This window comes from Coptis chinensis, chromosome 6, assembly GCF_015680905.1.
Source record: "Coptis chinensis isolate HL-2020 chromosome 6, ASM1568090v1, whole genome shotgun sequence".
In the NCBI taxonomy this organism is placed as follows: Eukaryota; Viridiplantae; Streptophyta; class Magnoliopsida; order Ranunculales; family Ranunculaceae; genus Coptis; species Coptis chinensis.
In genome coordinates, this window is record NC_141461.1 from 82,721,959 (window position 1) to 82,742,476 (window position 20,518).

Here is a 20,518-nt window from a genome sequence, read left to right on the forward strand (position 1 = left end):
CACAAGCAAAGCCATCACTGTCCTCGAATCTGGAAAAGGAAATAAAAAAATAAAGAAAAAGAGAAGGATATTAATCAAGTTGGAGAACACAACTGAAGTAAAAAATCAATCTAAAAGTTATGTAATTACTTTTGCGGTGATATATCCTTGTTATTTATTTTTCAGAAAACTGGTATAAATTCTAAGCAAATTCAAAACTGTCAGCTCAATGTAACACACTATATATTCAAAACTGTCAGAGGAGCCGAGGTCGAGAAGTCACAACTACTACTTATTATCACACTATCCTACTCCTAATTGAGCTAGAGGTCTTTATTAGGTGTTATGGGGCTTAGGAGGTGGTGTAGAAGAAACTGAAATGGAAAATTCAAAAATGATAAGTATGAGAGAATAAGGTCTTCGAGATATTTATACTAGAGAATCCTTATTTTCTTTCCTGCTTCTAACATGGGTTTCCATACTTGGATTTTTGAACCTTTTGTATTCCCTTTTGATTTGATTTTTGGGGGGAATTCAAACCTTGATTTCCTTTGATTTTTGGAAACATATTTCTAATTTTTTTTTTTTTTTTTTTTTTTTTTGAAACAGGTAACTGATTTTGATTTGTGACAAGGTTTTTCTCTTCATTTTTCTGCACTTCATCCTATTTCTCATACTCATCATCTAGGTAGACTTATTTATTTGTGGTTAATAGATGGGTAATGATTTTTGTGGTGAAGTAGAAAGGATTAATGAAAGGTTGAAGGGGCGATTAGCGATAAATTTTTTTACAGTGTGAATTTTTGGCTATATCGATCCAAAAAGGCTAAAATTCGCCCTAGGATTTGGGTAGTGATTAAGTAAGTAGGCGTGTGAACTTCTCTATTCAGAAGAACTACTCCTCCGTGTCATTACTCATATATATCACACTTTTTTAGGCTTTTGGTTAGATTCTTACAAGATATGGAAACTAAGTTGTCTAACCGTGGGTCCCGAGAAACTTACTCTTTGTGTACATTTAATGATAGTCGGTGCATGAATGCTCATGAAAAGATGTAAAAACTATTGCATACGTATTAAATTAAGTTTCTAAGAACAAGACCTAATTCTGATGCTAGGGTGAGATTTCTAAATATTTTTCATCATAGAAAGGGAAACGAGAATTTGTCACTTAATACGTTTATTTAGACATTAAGTAAACTATATACAACTATGCATGCCTAATTTTTGCAAAAGGTTCTCACCACCCCCAAACAGTCGGACACTATGTCCTCAAAGTGTTAAGAGGAAGAAAGAGTATACCTGAGATGCTTTGAGCAAAAATATAGCTAACATCTTCCACAGAAATTTATTATAGCACACTATATATTCTACATCATAAAAGTAGAAGCACACTGTTAGGTTATTTATTTATTTCACATCAAAACGTAAAACAAATATGTACATGCATCAACTCACATTGCCCCAACCTTGAAGTGGGGGATAGTCCATCCTTGCCTCGTCCCTGTAGAAATGTCATTCCTTTGCATCCCGCCAATCTATCATAGCTTCCCAGACTTCACTCCACTTCCTCTTTTTTGCATTTTCTAGATGAGCTATCATTTTATCATCATTAGGGAAAGAACGAACTTTCTTTAGATACCTTGCAGGGCGTTGCCATGTCCTAAATCGCAAAGAACGAATTATCTTGTTTGTTGGACACATAGACTCAACCTTTACCCAAATCCACGAAGGTGGCATAAGCTGGGGAAGTGCGTCCTCACTATCCATCTTGTCTTCAGCTGGCGGGTGGTGATAGTCTTTGCCGAAAAGACCGAGCCTTCTTAAGATTCTCAATTACTAGGTCCGTAATGTCAAAGGCGGTATGTTCTTGGGCCAATTCATGGAATGTCTTACGCTGACTTTGATGCGGTGGAAAAATGCCAATCCCCATGATGTTTGAAGAATAAATAACATGGCGGTTCCAACATTCATGGTCATCTTGGCTAATGGAATAGTGAAGTCGGCCATCGGCCTTCAAACCGACGTTCTCGACGCGTGGGCAATGCCATCGTCATACCGGCAGCAAAATCTTCCCTAGAATAGTCATTAAAGTCATTCCTATCATGTATTGAATGGGGAGGTCCGGCTGAAGAGGAGGAAGGTCTAGGGCCATAGCGGCGGTTGGCTCGTAAAAAGAGTGTCGGGTGTTACCAATGCGGAGTGTAAAACCATTCAAAGGGAAACCCGGACGGTGGTAGATCTTCTATGTGATCATAAAAATAAGTTGCCAAACCTGGGGAGTATGTCTGCTCCGGGTGTAGAATAAGAGAGTTCCAACCAACTTGAATGATGTAGTCTCTAAAAAGATGTCCATATGCAGGAGAATTCTGCAACGAATGGAAAGATTGTTCTAGAATCATCTTTGGAGCTTCCATTGTAGAAGATGTGTGAAAAAAAATGTGACCTGTTTAGACAAGGATAATCAAATATTAGAGTATGATGAGAATAATTAAGTAAAAACAAATTACCATAGGAAAATTAAAAACTAAAAAGAAAATGACAAATAATATAAAATTGCAAAATTTAAATGGTTTCATTGGCCCAAGTAACAGCGAGAGTCCTTTTGTGGGAGGGATCCATTTATAAGATTTTCTATGTCGTCAATCCGTGCAACAGCCCGTTGCAACATTTCTCTTTCTGTCTGGTAAATCTTGGCGTGGTTCATCATTCTGAGCGTGTGATTTGCCAAGAACGGTTGTGGTCGTGCAAGAATTGTGCTTGTTCCTCTTCGTTTATTGTCCACAGTCACGAAATTCAAGAAGACCTGGTGATGATAATGTTCGACGCGTTTGAATAATGTCATCAGTCCTTGTTGCATTAAACGAAGCCCTTCCATGGGATTAAATACGTTGCATAATGCATTTTCGGTGAAGATGTTGTCGTGAGAACAATCTTAGTCGGTTTCGCACCGACATGGTTCTTTGCAACGGGGTTCGAGAATCCGTTCCTACATCGAAAGTGAATGGTAAGAATGTTATTCGTCGAGGAGGTGTATGAGGAGAAGTACTAGAAAAACCCCAGCGTATCATGATAAGTGTCACAATGGTTGGTAAAGGAGCTGCCTTTTTCCTGGCATGTGCGATCGCGTTCCAGAGAAATTTAATAATGCAAAAATCATTGCAGTTATTCTGTAAGACCCAGAGTAGATGGAGGAGGGGTTTGGTTATTTCGGAAGTCTTAGACATGTCGATCACATTATGAGCTACCCATTGGATCACAGATAATTGGTTCTTTTGCAAAGATCGCTGATAAACAATATGGTTTTTCCGGTTGTATTCACCGTGAAGGATAGTTGCAAACATCAGATGCCTGATATTGTCGAAAGGTGAATCCTGAAGGTGTACTCCTTGGTTTGTAATAGGAATTTGAAGTACCTCAGAGATGATTTCCATAGTCAATTCACGCTCGCATCCGTTAGCACGGACAAGGAATTGCCCATTTTGGAAATAACCACTTTTATAGAACAACAAGACCAATTCTCTGGAATAAAAAGCTTGCTTATGATGTAAAAGAGGGTGCCATCCTCGACGTGATATTTCTATGTCAAAAAAGGGATGAAAAAGACCATTTTGGAAATTTCCATAAAATTTTGCTCGGGCACGAAACTTCGAGTGAGGGCCATTAAAGATGGAGTGGTGAAAAAAAAAATTGGAAAAAAGGAAGTTAGATTTTTGAGGTGTCTATCCTTGTTATAAATAGGCACCAATCCGAAAATGTAAAATATACGGATCGAGGTGTCACAGGGTAGTTAGACCACGTGTATCTTCTAAGATATGCGCAAAAGTGGATTTAGTGTGGATGAGAAGAATGGGGCATGTGACAAGGAGTGCCCTTTCTTCTTTTTTTTTTTTTTTTTTTTAGCGTAAGTAGAAGGACAAGGAAAATGTAGATATACTATCACAATAAGATGTAAGAACGTACAACGGTATGGAAACAAAACATAATGATACGGGGAATGAAATACAAACCTAAATATTAGATAGAACTATATGCCACATTAACAACATTACTATAATGAAACAAACAAGCATGAAGACTTGATTAACATATTCAATTTGCCGCTGCTCAAACTTTTCTAATGCATCCATGAAGCTTGAAATTTGGAGCGGACTAAAAACAATTTTTTTGAATAAGAAGTGTAGAGGGAAGAATATGAAATGAGTGAATGTGGAGGAAGTGTTGAACTTATTTATAGAAAGAAAATTGCGTTTTCAATTTTTTTTTTTTTTGTTTTTCATGACCGTTTTCTGACCGTTTAATAAAACGTTAGTTTACGGTAAAATTTGCTATTAAGTGTGACATCTAATATATATATATATAAATTATTTATTACTAATATTATTATATATGTTCCTACCTATATAATATAATATTAGACATAACTAATATATCCAGGCAGAAATTTTTAGGAAATAACCTACTATTAGGCTAGAAATGCAAACACGTAAATCAAATATCTGACATAAATATTATACAAAACTGGAAAAATAAACTAACTACTGATGATCCTCAGGGGCTGCAGAAGAATCCTGGCCGCGAAGAAGAACTAGGAGTCCTGCGACGTCGTCGCGCAAATCTGAGCTCCCCGTGGAGGCTAACTGCTCTTGGATATCACCCGAGTATCCATCACGAGCTCAACCGAATCTTTGCCGCTCGCCATGAACATTCATTTGAACCGGGTTCCGGGCGAGTAAGCATATGGTCCCTGAAATGCAGTCATGGAAGCTCTCATTTCCTGCTGGAATTCGCCCATGTTTATCGCATCATCGACTTCGTGGTGAGTGGTCATATATGTCCTTAACTTCGCCCAAGGTACGCCTCATCGATACGGGCGAAAGTGTACATGTCTCTCAAACCACTCGTTTCAAAGACGTAAAGGCCTCTATGGGGTGGGTGATCTTACTCATGGCGATCTCATCAAAGTAGGGTGGGTGAGATAAGCCTACGCTAAGCGTGCTTTCAGCAGCCCTTGGTCTTTGTGGGTTCCCAAGGGTCCGGTATGCATTTCTTGAAGATAAGCATATTCTCATATTGTGGTATAGGGAGTAACGGGGTGGCGGATGAGAAAACCCAAGGTAATCATAACTTGTGTTACCAGAACAGCAAGAGGGGCTGATCTAAGAGTGGCATGTGTAATAATATCAAAAAGAAAGGTAACGATGCAGAAGTTACCCTTTCGCTCCTGGAGGATCCAGAGAAGGTGAAGGAAGGTCTTGTTGATGTCTGAGGGCTTCGAGGTGCCAATGGCGTTAAGTTCCAGCCATTGAGTCACAAACTAGTCGCTTCATCACACCGAAATACCGATATCGCATTTTCCGTCTATGTTGTACTCTCCCTCGATTAGTGTGTCGAGCATTAGGTCGTAAGTCCGTGGGTACATGGACTGCTGCTGAGTCAGTACGTGGTCGACCAGAGGAATGCCCATGATCCCGGAGAGTAAAACAGGTGTGACTTCGTGGCGCACACCCTCGACAGTAACCCAAAAATGGTCGCCATTAAAGCTCCCATTGTCGTAGAATTTCATCACCAAATCCTTTGAATAAAGCCCTCCATTAGCATATAACAAGTACTCCCATCCTCTAGAGTGGATTTCATTATCAAAGAATGGAGCAAACATCCCGTTTCCAAATAAATTTCCAAAATTTTTCTCCACACAAATACGCCTGTTACCGGCCATCACTGGTCTTAGGGATAGGCTGGATATTGATTAATGATGAGGGGAATAAATGGAACTTCTTGCGGAAGGAATTGTGGTCGGAGTTATATGATCTGTGAGACACGGATTTAGTGTGGGCCTATCTCGTGCGAGACTTAAATGAGAGGGGGTAAGATCCGGTTTTTTGGGAAGAAGAAGGATGTAAGAATGACTCGTGTTTTCGGGTTTTTCATGTTTAAATGGACAGAGAATTCGATATTTTGGTTGGGCCAAAAAATTTTCCCAAATCCAAATCAAGCCTAAAGCCCGATTTAAGCCTAAAAAATCCAAATGTTTACCCACGACTCGTTTGGACTCCGAATTGGACGAATGAGATATCGAAATGATCAGCACAAAAAATGCTATCCAATTGTATGAGTCATCCTCAAAGGTCACAAGAGTTTTTGAAACAAAGGAGAGTGTTTTATTTATAAACAAAGGTTTTATTTGTATACAAGGGAGATATACGTGAAAAACACTGGATGTCCAGAAGAGTCACCATCTTAAATCATAGACAACTATCATGTCGGCTCTGGAGCGAACCCAATCCAGCCAGACTGTGGCTTTACCTCTATGTATTATGGGGTTAGGGGCAGGACGGTACCATCCGGACCGTCTTGGCGCTTCTGATCTAATAAAATTGCCCTTATTACATACGGCTATCCTCAAACCGCCCCAAGGGAACTCAAAGTAACCAATTTTAGGGTTGGTCTGGTGGAATCCATTGCCCGTTTGTGTTCCAAGTATGCGGCATCCGAGGTTGGACACAAATCTCATGTGCAAAACTTAATGCAAAGGGAAAAGGCAACAATATAAACATATCTACAAGGTGAGTCTTTTAACGTCAGATCCTCAAGACGAGTCGAGTCTTTTAACGTCAGATTCTCAAGACGAATCGAGTCTTTTAACGTCAAATTCTCAAGATGAATCCCACCCTGTGGGAGAAACGGCGCGGCGACGAAGATTATCCTGCGCAGCTGGTTTCAGACAAAAGTATACCTTAAACTGGCTAGTATCGGATAGGAAGTCAGGGCCTAGACAGAAGGGTGTTTGACAATGCATACACCAGCCCATCCTTCGCGCACGTCATTTACGAGCAAAAGTACTACGACCATTCCCTATTCGTGATGAGTTAGACTTACACCAAATGATTAGCTGAAGTTCACGAGGTAGAGAGTAGAAAAGGGAAGAGAAGGAAGGAGGTGAAATTTTAGGTACCCATCGTTTACCGAAAAGCACGTTTGCTCGTGTTGCAGAAGACATTTATACTCGGTTCTAAAATAGAGTTTTTGTGGACTAAGGTTCCAGCGCTTGCAACCACACACTTCAAAGAACTATGGAGATCATAAGATAGAAGATGGCCCAGCTACCAAAATGGCGTACCCTCTATAGAAACAAGATTGAGTACGGCAAACGAAACATCTAGTCTGTGTAGACCGGATCCTGAAGAAGAGTCCATTTCAACATCCGGTGGCGTAATTAAGTAGTAATGTTTTAGGCGTTGTCCATTGACTTGAAATTCACTGTTATCTTGTGGATTAAGCAAAGAGATTGCCCCATAAAGTTTCACAGCTGACACAATGAAAGGACCAGACCATCGTGTTTTCAATTTACGGGGAAAAATGTAACTGGAGTTAGACGGTAAAACTTTTTGGCCAATTTTAAAATCCTTACATAAAATGTGCTTGTCGTGCACTCTTTTCATGTTAGCTTTGTAGGATTTCAAGAGATCATAAGCATCTCTCGAATCTCCTCAAGCTCATTTAATTCAGGTTTTTTCGCTGCGCCTCGATGATATTGTAATTGAGGCTTTTGATGGCCCAAAGGGAACGATGCTCAAGTTCAATTGGCAGATGACAAGGTTTTCCAAAAACAATGCGGTAAGGAGACATCCCTATAGGTGTCTTAAATGTTGTTCGGTATGCCCACAAGGCATCCGATAAGCGAGAGACGATCCTTTCTTGATGGGTTGACGGTTTTTCTCGAATAGATTTTATCTCTCTGTTGGAGACTTCCACTTGACCACTCGTTTGTGGGTGATATTGAGTAGCAACCTTGTGAGTAACTCCATATGTCTTCATTAAAAACCCAAAAATTTTATTACAAAAATGTGTACCCCCATCACTGATGATAGCTTTGGGGACACCAAAACGAGAGAAAATGTTTTCTTTAACAAATTTTACGACAGTCTTATGGTCATTTGAGCAACATGCGAGTGCCTCAATCCATTTGGACACATAGTCTACAGCGACTAAAATGTATAGAAAACCTTGAGAAATTGGAAAAGGTCCCATAAAATCAATGCCCCAAACATCAAAAATTCCACAATCAAGATAGGATTTAGGGGCATTATATTTTGTTCGGTAATTCGACCTAGGTGTTGACAACGAATGCAAGCTATGCAATGTTCATGTGCATCGCGAAAAAGGGTAGGCCAGTAAAAACCACATTGTAATACCTTGGCCCCAGTTTTCTTTCCACTGAAATGACCTCCGTAAGATTGTTCATGGCAAAAGGATAATACGTCGGTGTGCTCCCAGTCGGGAATGCAGCGACGAATGAGTTGGTTGGAACAATACTTAAAGAGGTAGGGGTCATCCCAAAAATAGTATTTTACAGTGGATAAGAACGTTTTATGATCAAGACGTGACCAAGAGGAAGGAACTTCCTCAGTAACTAGGTAGTTAACGATATCCGCGTACCATGGAGATAAGAAAATAGAGTACAAATATTTGTCTAGGAAGGAATCACAGATGGCTTCAGAATCACTATCAGTGTCACCAACCAGCCTTGCTAAATGGTCGGCCACGACATTTTCGGTTCCTTTCTTGTCTTTGATTTCCAGGGTGAATTCTTGCAAGAGAAGGATCCAGCGGAACAATCGTTGTTTTGCATCCTTTTTGCAGTAAGTACCGGCGCGGCATGGTCAAGATATATCACGATGGTGGATGTTCCAACTAGGTAAGGGCAAAACTTATCCAAAGCATAGACAACAGCTAGGAACTCTTTCTCAGTTGTTGTGTAATTACGTTGAGCATCATTAAGAATTTTACTAGCGTAGTAAATGACAACGGGTTTGTCATCACGTCGTTAGCCCAGTACGGCGCCAATAGCAAAGTCGCTAGCGTCACACATTAGTTCGAATGGTTAAGACCAATCAGGGGGTTGAATGATAGGAGCGGTAGTCAGAGCGGTTTTTAGAGTATCAAAAGCTTGTTTGCAATTGAAATTGAAGTAGAATACTGCATCCTTAAGCAGGAGATTGGTTAAAGGTCGAGCAACTTTAGAAAAATCCTGAATGAATCTCCTGTAAAACCCAGTGTGGCCTAAAAAGGCATGGATATCACGAACTGTACGTGGGAAAGGTAGCGAAGCAATTTTAACAATTTTAGCTTTATCAACCTCTATCCCGTCTTTCGAAACAATATGACCTAGAACAAGTCCTTTGGTAACCATGAAATGACACTTCTCCCAATTGAGTACCAGATTTTTCTCTTCACAATGCGTTAATACTTTAGAAAGGTTGGATAGGCAGTCGTCTAAGGAATTTCCGTAGATGGAAAAATCGTCCATGAAGACTTCCATATAACGTTCCACCATATCACTGAAAATGTGAAGCATGCAGCGTTGGAAGGTGCCTGGGGCATTACAAAGACCAAAAGGCATTCGTCTGTATGCAAAGGTTCCGAAGGGACACGTGAAAGTTGTCTTTTCTTGATCGGCAGGATCGATAACAATTTGGAAGTATCCGGAATAGCCATTAAGAAAATAGTAGTAAGCATGACCGGCTAAACGTTCTAGCATCTGGTCAATGAATGGGAGAGGGAAGTGATCTTTACGTGTTCTGGCATTAAGTTTGCGATAGTCAATGCAAATTCTCCATTTTAATGGAATGTGAGTGGAGATGCACTCACCATTTTCATTTTGTACAACTTGAATGCCGGACTTTTTGGGAACAACGTGGACAGGACTAACCCAATCACTATCAGAGATAGGGTATATGATACCCGCATCAAGTAAACGTAAAACTTCCTCTCTCACCACTTCTTTCATGGCGGGATTAAGGCGGCGTTGTGGTTCTCACGATGTCTTTGTGCCGTCATCGAGATGTATGTGATGTGTGCATATGCTAGGGTCTATTCCCTTGATATCATCTAAGGACCATCCGATAGCGGAGCGGTGTTCATGAATGACATGAATCAAACGTGCCTCTTCGTCAGTAGTCAAGTGAGCAGAAATTATTATAGGGTGACTACCATCGAGATCGAGATGCACGTACTTCAAATCGGAGGGTAGAGGTTTTAAATCCGGAGTTGGAGGATTGGGGATCAAGGATTCGTGAGGGATCATCTCTTCAATGGAAAAGAGTGAATCCGGTTCTTCTGAATCAGTTTGCAACGCAGCAATAGGATCAAATAGTGGTACCGACTCTAATAATGTGTGGACATCCTTTATGTACGAGTCATCATCAAACTCAGGATTATCAAAAGAAAGAAATTGGTGTATCTCGTCTGGGGGAAAAGAGTTTGTGAAATAATCATGTTCCAGTCTATCAACCAAAGTAATCTCACCCTCCATTATAGGATTGGGAAATTGTTTCATTAATTTGAATACGTTGAGTTTGACAGAAAGGTTCCCGAAAGACAATGTCATTGAACCGTCCCAACAATTGATGAGAACGTTAACAGTTGCAAGAAAAGGACGTCCCAAGATGATAGGAATGGAGTCACAGGCCACTTCAGTATCTAAAATGACAAAATCAACTGGGTAGTAAATATCTTGGACCTTGACTATGACGTTCTCTACTATGCCCTTTGGGTACTTGATGGAGCGATCCACGAGTTGCAGAGTCATATTGGTAGGTTTTAATTCATGAAGACCTAACTGCTTAAATAAGTAGTAGGGAAGTAGGTTAACACTGGCACCTAGGTCTAAAAGTGCGTTAGCGGTATACTTTGTGGCGTGCAACGCATGGTTGGTCGACACTGGTCCTGTATTTTTACCACACCATTGGTAGTGGTAATCGAGGGAAACTGCTCAGTGAGGAACGCTTGTTGAGGATCATTCGTACGTCGTTTGGTGGTCCACATGTCCTTCAAAAACTTGGCATACTTGGGTAAATGCTTAAGCGCATCTAGGAAAGGTAAGTTTATGGTCAAATTCTTGAAGGTTTCACGGATCTCATCAAAATGTTCGTCACGTTTGTTCTTTAGCAAACGGGCAGGGAACGGAGCTTTTGGGCGGAATCGCGCATAAGGATCAGTGGCGTCTTTCCCTAGGGACGTGGGTGTAGAATTGGAAGGCACAACTTCATCCGTTATAGGTTGCGAGGTAGGAGTTGGAAGGACGTCAGCCGTGGTTTCCGTCGATTCCTCATCTGGCATACGTATTTTATTGTCGATGGTTCGGCCAGAACGAAGAGTGCTAATGGCATTTACCTCACCTTGGCTTGGATTACTAGATCCTGGTGCATTGTTGAGTTCAAAAGTAGTGTTTGTAGGCTTAGGGTTTAGAACTGCTTGGCCAGGGAACACGCCCTTTTGACTTTTATCCTGAGCTAACAGCTAAAGAGACTGTTGGATAGAAGCTAGGATTTGATTATGTTGATTCATGTATGTCAGAAAAGTTTCAGCTATTTTATCGGCTGTGGATTGTATCAGCGGAGCAGCAGGAACTAGTTCACGGTTATTATTTACGGGTTGATTTTGGTAGCCATATCTTTGATTAGCGGGAACAAGGTTGAGGTTGTTTTGGTACCCTATATTTGTATTGTTGGGAAAATTACTTTGCCCTTGCTGGAATTGCGGAGGATTTCCTTGACGATAGGAATTGTAGTTCGCGGGTGGTCGTAGAGGAACGTTGTTGACACCCGGAGGAGCTTGTTGTTGGGCAGGGGGTGTCCAAGCTAAATTCGAATGTTGTCGCCAAGGTGCATTTGGGATGTTGAAAGCACAATCCTCTTCAGAAGGTTGGGAAGGGCACTCGTATACCAAAGGACAATAAGAATCGGCGTGCTCGGGACTTAAGCAAAGAGGACATGGGGAAGCGTTGGCAGCCATGACCTGTTTGGGTTTTGATCATTTACTTTGTACCGAAAGGGGCATCGACCTTTTGTTTAGGGACTTCGATTAGAGTTTTAATTCGGATCGGGTTTGACCTCGAACATAGATGTAACTTTGGTAGGAGTGTCTTTAGAAGATCTGGAAGAATCAGTGTTTCCCCAATGGGTGCTTCGTGAAGCCTGTTTCTCAAGAAAAGTGTATGTTTCAGTAGCGCCCTTGTCCATGAAACAACCGCCGTTCATGATATCTAAGGTTTCCTTTTGATGGTCAGAGAGACCAGTAAAGAATGAACAGACTAATACAGCGGTGTCGAGTTGATGATGGGGACATTCGAGAAGCAGATCAGTAAATCTGGTCCATGCTTCGAAAAAGGATTCCCGGGGAGTCTTTGGTGAAAAGAATTGAATCTTTTGAAGCATTTCTGTAGTTTTTCTTCGAGTATAGAACTTTATCATGAATGCTTGTACGAGTTTGGCCCATGAGTCAATGGATTACCGTGGAGCCAAACCGAAGCTTTATCGGCTAAGGTGAAGGGAAACAAACTAAGCAAGACTTGTTCATTGGTAATCCGGATGGCGGAAAGGAAAGTGGTGACTACTTGTTGCATCCCGGCGAAGGTGATTGTACGGTTTTTCATGGTCTAGACCATGGTAAATAGGTAACAAACCGAAATGTATTTTGCGGAATTCGAAAATCACCTACAATAGCATCGATAACCTAGACTTGCCAAGCCTAGCACAGCTGAAGAAGTTTGATTATCTAGGGTTACCACACCCGTAAACTCGCTTTGTATTTGTTTTAGACAATATTTTGGATAGAATCTATCTAAAGGCCACAATAAGAAGTCCAGATGGTTTTTTGTCACAAAATTTTGTGTGTCAAGTTTTCAGATATTCAGATTTATACTTTCTCTTCCGCTATTTATGTCTAATTAAACTTAATTCAATGCCACTGCCATGTTGAAGTGATAGGAGGGACAATGTAACCAAGTCTTCATCAACAATGCACGATGTTACATCTAGTTGTCTAGATTATTGATTGAGAATAGAACTTACTCGATACATACGTGCTACCGCCCAAGGATTTAACTAAGCTAATAGCGGCTTTTCCTAATCGGAAAAATCTTTCGGAATCACGGAATCCCTCTTTGACCTTTAACTTTGCCGAAATGTACTTTTATGTGTAAACTTGTTGTTTAGCGAATCTGTGCTTAGTATCCCCATTATCTTGCATTTGCCTGGTTCCACCTTTTAGTCAATTGTCTTTGCAATAAACGTTTTGTCCCATTTTAGTACACTAAATTCAAACAGTGTGATGTGTTTTGGGGTTATGAAAAGTTGTAATATAGGCTTTGCTTTACAAAAGCCCGACTCATTATTATAATGTTTTTAACATATCACTACTAAAAAAATGACATATTATGACGCTTGTTTTTTATCTATCTTGACGGCTTTGTTAAAAACCGTCAAGATAGGTGTTTTAGTAATATTTTTATGACGGCTATTGCAATATTATGTCGTGTATGACATAAGCGTCACATAATTATAATAAATTTATGACGGCTATTACAATATTATGTCGTGTATGAGACAACGTCAAGAAAATATATTAAATTTATGACGGCTGTTGCAACATTATGTCATGTATGACACAAGCGTCAAAAAAATATAATAATTTTATGACGGCTGTTGCAACATTATGTCCTGTATGTCACAAGCTTCAAAAAAATATAATAATTTTATGACGGCTGTTGCAACATTATGTCATGTATGACACAAACGTCAAAAAAATTTAATAATTTTATGATGGCTGTTGGAATATTATGTCGTGTATGACACAAGTGTCAAAAAAATATGATGGTGTTTCCTAAAATAGTCAAATTAGCAATAGAATAAACCGTCAACATTCTCACAATTTTTTGGGGACTCGCTAGGTTGGACCATTTATTAAACCGTCAACAAGTTAACCGAAACAAGGAATACCAAAATCAATACTCTTCGTTTAGAATTGAACCGTCAATAGACTCCTCACTTATGGAAACAACTTTATCGAAAAAAAAAATTATGGAAACAGCAATAATGAGAAATCCAAGTTCCCCTCGCGATGAAAATTCTCCCGCTCAACCCCAATTATTTTTCCCTCTCACCGGATATTAAGGGATTGATGTTAGGGTTCGCCTATTTATATTTCTTCCCCTTCCATTGCAAACCCTACTAGTTACGCCTTTTTCTTTTTCTTTGTCTCATTGGTTTTCAGAGACACTCACTTCCCGGCCTTTTGCTTTAAACTTGCTTGAGAAGGGATCAATCGATTACTACAAATGAGAAGGTTTCTGAAATCTAAAAGTAAGTTTCTTTTTTCTTGTTTCAAATTTGCACGCATGTTGTTGTGTTTAAATTGGTTAAGTTCTGGTTTACATGCTTACTTCCATCATCTTAGTAAGTTGATACTTTCATACTGTGATATAGCTCTTTCAATGTGTATTAATCTATGTTCGTATTTATTTCGTATTTTTCCTTCTAGAAACTGAAAACACTAATGGAGAACACTAACTTCAAGAGAAACACAGTTGCACCCAACGCATTTGTATTTGACTCCACAATTAAACTTGCCGAATGAACTTCATTGAAAAAAAAAATGTAGTGATTCATTTTATTTAGCGAACAAATAGGATATGCATGAATTTGTTAACTTGATCCCAACTCTTCATGGTGCAATTTTTTCCATGTACATTGGTCTTGTGAGTTTATTAATCTGTCTCATCAAAATGCAAAACTATGATCTCTAAAAAAGCAATGTAATAGACTATAGACTAATAGATGATACCATAGAAAAACCAATCCATTAAGATGTGAAAAGGGATTCCATGTGAGTGCCAGCTTTAGCTTTTCGGTGGAACTATAAATCATAGAAGGTTGTAAAGAAGGTGGGGCTGGATCATGGAAAGATAGAGTCTCTTTAAAATGTATGTAATGTCGGTTTCAGTTATTATTGCCACTAAAGCACCTTTTTCTTACTTTAATGCGCATTATGAAGGGAAGCATGTCTTCTCCCCTGTGCCATTATATATAGTTAGTCTATTCTTCACATGGACTAGTTGTTGTATACCTTGGCATCTCGAGACCATTTGAGAGAATGCAAATCACTCGCACTGTAGATTGCCTAACTCTATAACTTTAGGTAGCCGACCAATTTCTAGTATATATAAGAAGCAATTCTTGGTCGCGGTTGCTTCAAGCATTGTCATGGGTTTATGTCCTCGAATCTCAGTAGGTGTAGACTGTAGTTACTCCGCAAAAGAGAGATTATGTAGACAAGGAATGAGCAAAATCAGGAGATGATGCACTAAATTTCCAGATTAAAAAAAAATGGATAACAGTAGCAACTTAAAGAGTACGAATGGTTTGCCCAAATATTCCACCCTTTTTTCCAAACACGAAGTATAAAATTTGGTTTTTCTTCAATAGCATGTCATCATACTTTCAGCCAAATGTAGGCATGTAGCCAAATGAAATAAAAGTGAATTAACTTAAGTAAGATAAACATCTTACGTGCTAACGATCAGTTCTTTGCCTTAACAGAGTTGAATATTAATTGAGTATGCTTAGACTTTGTATTTTGCCTTCTAGTTATTACTTACGTGTATTGTCATTTACTACGTATAAATATTTTCTTATAGTATGGTCATGTTATTGGGATTCCTCGTATGTTTTTTTTTTAAAAATGTATGTATGTCTAGTGTAATTGGGATTTCTGAAAAGGAACTGCTTTCTCTTGTCGATCACCACGTTCATTCATTTTGCTTGGAATTCCTAAATATGGTGTACTCTCTCTTTCTCTACATATCCTTTTCTCCACATGAGTAACAATTAATGAAGTGATAAGGTACTGATATTATTAAGCTTTAGTTTAGGTAGTGAGGAACTTTTTCACCTTGATAGAGAAATCCTTCTTGTTGTTAGCTTTTGTGTGACTCTAACTTTATCATAAAAAATTGAATTAATTGAAATCTATGTCCTCTATACCATTCTCCCTTGACTCTAAAAGTAAGGTTTCTGAATTTTGACTAATTGATAACTTGTATTGTATACTAGACCACACACGTGGAAAGATTAATTGTTGAGCTGCTATTGTATATCTTACTTGAGGTTGATTTTATTAACCTTAGTGTTGGTTTCATATTTAAGCTAATATGGTCAATTAAAACTGTAGGTGAAACTATCCTAAAACATTTAATTTAAAGGTCATAATTCATCTAAGTTATTTCCTTTATATACTTTTGCATTTTCTATTTATTTATATGTTTAGCAAAATTGAGTGCTCTGTTTGGATGTCTTCAGGAATTTCTTGTCACATACTTATTAGATACTAAATGGACAAATCGTGGATGTCCAAGGATAGGTTGTCAAATGAATATATTCAAGGGGTTGCAAATTTTCTTTTATTTGCAAACCCCACAGAGAATCAAGAGACTTGTATGAGATGTCCATGTGAGCACTGTGTCAATCTGTGCAAGTTAAGTCAAAAGGTGGTTAGAAATCACCTTTTCCATCACGGTATTGATAAGCAATACACGAGATGGGTATTTCATGGGGAGCAAATTCTTAGTGCAGCTCCTTGTTTTGATAGACAGGATGCCTTCGTTCACGGGATGGAAAATCCAGACAATGTAGCGAGCACAAAATAATTGCTACAAGCTGGACTTGAACAATATCCAGGGGATCCTAGAGAGTTTGGAAAATTGCTTAAAGATGCTGAGGAACCATTATATGAAGGGTGTTCCAAGTATACCAAGTTATCAATGGTGGTGAAATTGTACAATCTAAAAGCGAAGGGTGGGTGGTCTGACAAGTCTTTTTCTGAGTTGTTGAGATTGTTTGGAGACGGGCTTCCTGAAGGTAATTTACTACCCTCTTCAAAGGGGAAGGTGAAGAAGATGTTGTCCGTTTATGGAATGAAGTATGAAAAGATACATGCATGTCCTAACGATTGCATACTATATAGAGGTGATGCTAATAAGGATCGCACTACGTGCCCTACTTGTGGAGTGTCAAGGTTTAAGGAGAATAAGAATATGAGTGAGACAAGCAAAGGTGTGCCCGCAAAAGTTATGTGGTATTTTCCACCCATCCCGAGGTTCAGAAAAATGTTCCAGTCTATAAAAACTGCTAAGGATTTGACATGGCATGCCAATGAAAGAGAAGTTGATGACAACTTCGTCACCCAGCAGATTCCCCGACATGGAAGTCTGTAGATGCTATGTCGCCAGAGTTTGCAGCAGATTCAAGGAATCTTCGTCTAGCCCTTTCTACAGATGGATTTGACCCACATGGTTCTTTGAGCAGTAAGTACAGTTGTTGGCCTGTTATGTTGATCACTTACAACCTTCCACCTTGGTTGTGCGTGAAAAGAAAGTTTATGATGTTAACTATGTTAATATCAGGTCCACAACAACTAGGAAACGATATAGATGTATACTTGCAGCCATTGATTGATGACTTAAAAGTTCTATGGAATACTGGGGTTGATGTTTATGATGCTTATCGACAAGAAACCTTCACATTGAGATCTATGTTATTATGGACAATAAATGATTTCCCCACGTTTGGTAATCTATCTGGTTGTTGTGTTAAAGAGTATTATGTTTGTCTTGTATGTGGTGAAAAAACACGTTCGTTTAGATTAAAGCATTCTTGTAAAAATGTATACATGGCCACCAGAAGATTCCTCCCAAAGAACCACCCATTTAGAAAACAAAGGAAGGCATTTTATGGAAAGCAAGAGTTTGAGTTACAGCCAGAAGTGTTGGATGGTGATAAAGTAAAAGCAAAGGTTAGCATGATCAAAGTCTCTTGGGGGAAAAAAGTGAAGAACACAGGTTTAAGCAAATCAGTAACGCCAAAAGGGGGAAAAAAGGTCACAGGAGGAAAATCAGTAAAGCGAGTGGGTAAAAGGAAGCGATGAGGTGTAGGAGGACAAGCAAAGGGGTCAACCACACCAAGGTCAAAACAGGTTGATGATGGAGTCGACGAAGTTGTTAAGAAATGTTGGAAGAAGAAGTCAGTGTTTTTTGAATTGGACTACTGGGAGTTTTTGCTTGTCAGACACATTTTGGATGTCATGCACATTGAGAAGAATGTGTGTGACAGCATTATTGGTACATTGCTTAACATTCCCTCGAAAACAAAGGACACTGTTAATGATCGTCTTGACCTTCAGGACATGGGAAAGGATGAACTAGCACCAAAGATTGGTAAAACTAGGACATTCTTACCCCCAGCTTGTTACACATTGTCTAGAGCTGAAAAACATAGGGTTTGCCAAACATTGCATGAGATGAAAGTCCCAGAAGGATACTCTTCTAATTTCAAGACACGTGTTTCAATGGAAGACTTGAAGTTACAAGGGCTGAAGTCAAACGATTGCCATGTTTTGATGCCGCAATTGCTTCCAGTGGCAATACGGTCTGTCTTGCCGAAACATGTGAGGTATACAATTATTAGACTGTGCTTCTTCTTTAATGCACTTTGTGCGAAAGTAATAGATGTGATGCAGTTGAGTAAAATTCAAAGGGATGTCGTCGTCACACTATGTTTGTTGGAGAAATACTTTCCACCGTCGTTCTTCGACATCATGGTTCATCTCACTGTCCATCTCGTTAGAGAGGTTAAACTTTGTGGTCCAGTTTTCTTCCGATGGATGTACCCATTTGAGAGGTAAAAAAACTTTATCCCACTCTTTTGTCTTTATAATGTATGAAAAATGGAGAATCATCCTATCCTTTTGTCTTATAATGTCTTAGGTATATGAGTGTGTTGAAGGGTTATGTACGAAATCGCAATCGTCCAGAAGGTTGCATGGCTGAAAATTATATTGCAGAGGAAGCAATTGAGTTTTGTAGTGAATTCTTATCTGATTTGGACCCAATTGGAGTTCCCCGCCAACTCTAAAATCACACCGATGATATGCTTCGGAAGGAATCACTCCAATGGGGGTGTTGCCACCGCAGTTGATGGTAATCTTGCCTTAGAGCAAGCACATCTTTATGTCTTGCGGAACACAAAAGTTGTTGAACCTTACATTGGGTAAATTTCTTTAAGTGTTTCCGTGTTGATTATTCCATTGGCTTTGAAATTCTATAACTAATTCATTCTAAAACTTAATAGGGAGCACACGGAGTACCTAAAGAAAAAACACCCCCGTTCCTCAAAGAAACCAACTTGGTTACAAGAAGAACACATCCGTACTTTTAGTGATTGGCTGAAAGGAAGGGTAAGATAAACTATTGTTAAGTAATAATTTTGTGTACGCTTTGGTTACTAACTTTAAACATAATATAGGTTTCAGAAGAGCGAAGCATCCCAAATAACAAAATCTCAAGTGTGTTAACTTGGATAGCTCAGGGACCTCGAATGCATGCATTGAAATATGAGAGTTATGTCATCAATGGTTATCGGTTTTCCACAAAAGGTCGTGATGCTTCACGAATGAATCAAAATAGTGGTATAAGCTTGGTGGCAGGAGCAATGCAAGTTGCAAGTGCAAAGGACAAAAATCCAGACTTTTCCAACATGTCCTTCTATGGTGTTGTCGTTGAAATATGGCTTCTTGATTATTTTCAGTTTCACATTCCAGTGTTCAACTGTGATTGGGTTAACATCGGGAATGGCATAAAGACTGATGATCTGGGTTTCACACTAGTAGATCTTGGTAGAGTTGGGCATAAATCTGATCCCTTTATCTTAGCCTCTCAAGCCAAGCAAGTCTTTTATGTTCCCGATCAACTTGATCCTAAATGGTCGATTGCTCTAACAGCTCCTAAAAAATGTTATAATGTTAGTGATATTGGTAATGACGTGTTTGATGGGGATATTGGAGATAGCAGCCTGAAGTCGTGCCAAGTGTTGATTCATTTGATATGAATGATGAATCTCAACCAATTTTCTCACGTAAAGACTGTGAGGGAATATGGGTCGAGAATGATTCTTCTAAAACCTAGTGTTTGTTTTTCCTCTCTTTATTGCAATTTTTTTGGTTGTAAGACTTTTATTAAGTGTTTTTAATAATTTCAAGTGATTGAGATTTTTTTTTAAAAGTGGTTAGTCCATCTTGTATTTATTCATTTTAATCGTCTATTTACTACTGCATTCAGTTTACTACTCTATATAATATGGTTTAAATGTAGATAATATGGTTTGAATGTGGATAATATGGTTTATCTTACGTACTAATTACTACTATATGTTATTCATAGTTCAGCGATGGATCCAAAAGAGGTTGTCCATTCCGAAGACGAAGAAGAACTAAGTGACACTGAAACACTAAGTGACACTGAAGCACTAAGTGAGAGAGGTGCGACCATAATGCATGCCTTGTCTCGTAAGTGGGATGGCATAATAATTATTGTTGAATTTAATGGAAAAGGTAAGCCTATAGGTCAAAAGGTGCGCAACAAGCTTTACGGTTGGGAAGGTGCTCTTTGTGAGGGCCCTAATTCCTTTAAGTGCTTTTCAAACATGGAAAAAAGCACCGAGGAGCTTCTAAATCTTTTGTGGGTCGGCATTTCGGTAAATATATCTTGTATAGTTCCTTATTTTTGGTTTGTTTCTTATCATGCTTGTATCTTGAATTTTTTTTGTTTGTTCATTACTCGAGATTAGATTCAATATAGATGTTAAGTATAGGAAGGCAGTTTTGAAATCAATTGGAGTTAGTTGGAGGACCTTCAAGAATATGCTTA

General features: G+C 39.0%; 1 protein-coding gene across 1 annotated transcript; it reads left to right on the forward strand.

Annotated features, from left to right (window-relative positions):
* Positions 1-16,150: 16,150 nt before the first annotated feature.
* On the forward strand, positions 16,151-19,700 carry LOC147494859 (uncharacterized). The gene is given in 6 exon segments (XM_086568266.1): positions 16,151-16,253; positions 16,497-16,985; positions 16,988-17,656; positions 17,813-18,494; positions 18,581-18,710; positions 19,119-19,700. Coding segments are annotated over 6 exon segments (2,655 nt in total).
* The last annotated feature ends 818 nt before the right edge of the window (positions 19,701-20,518 follow it).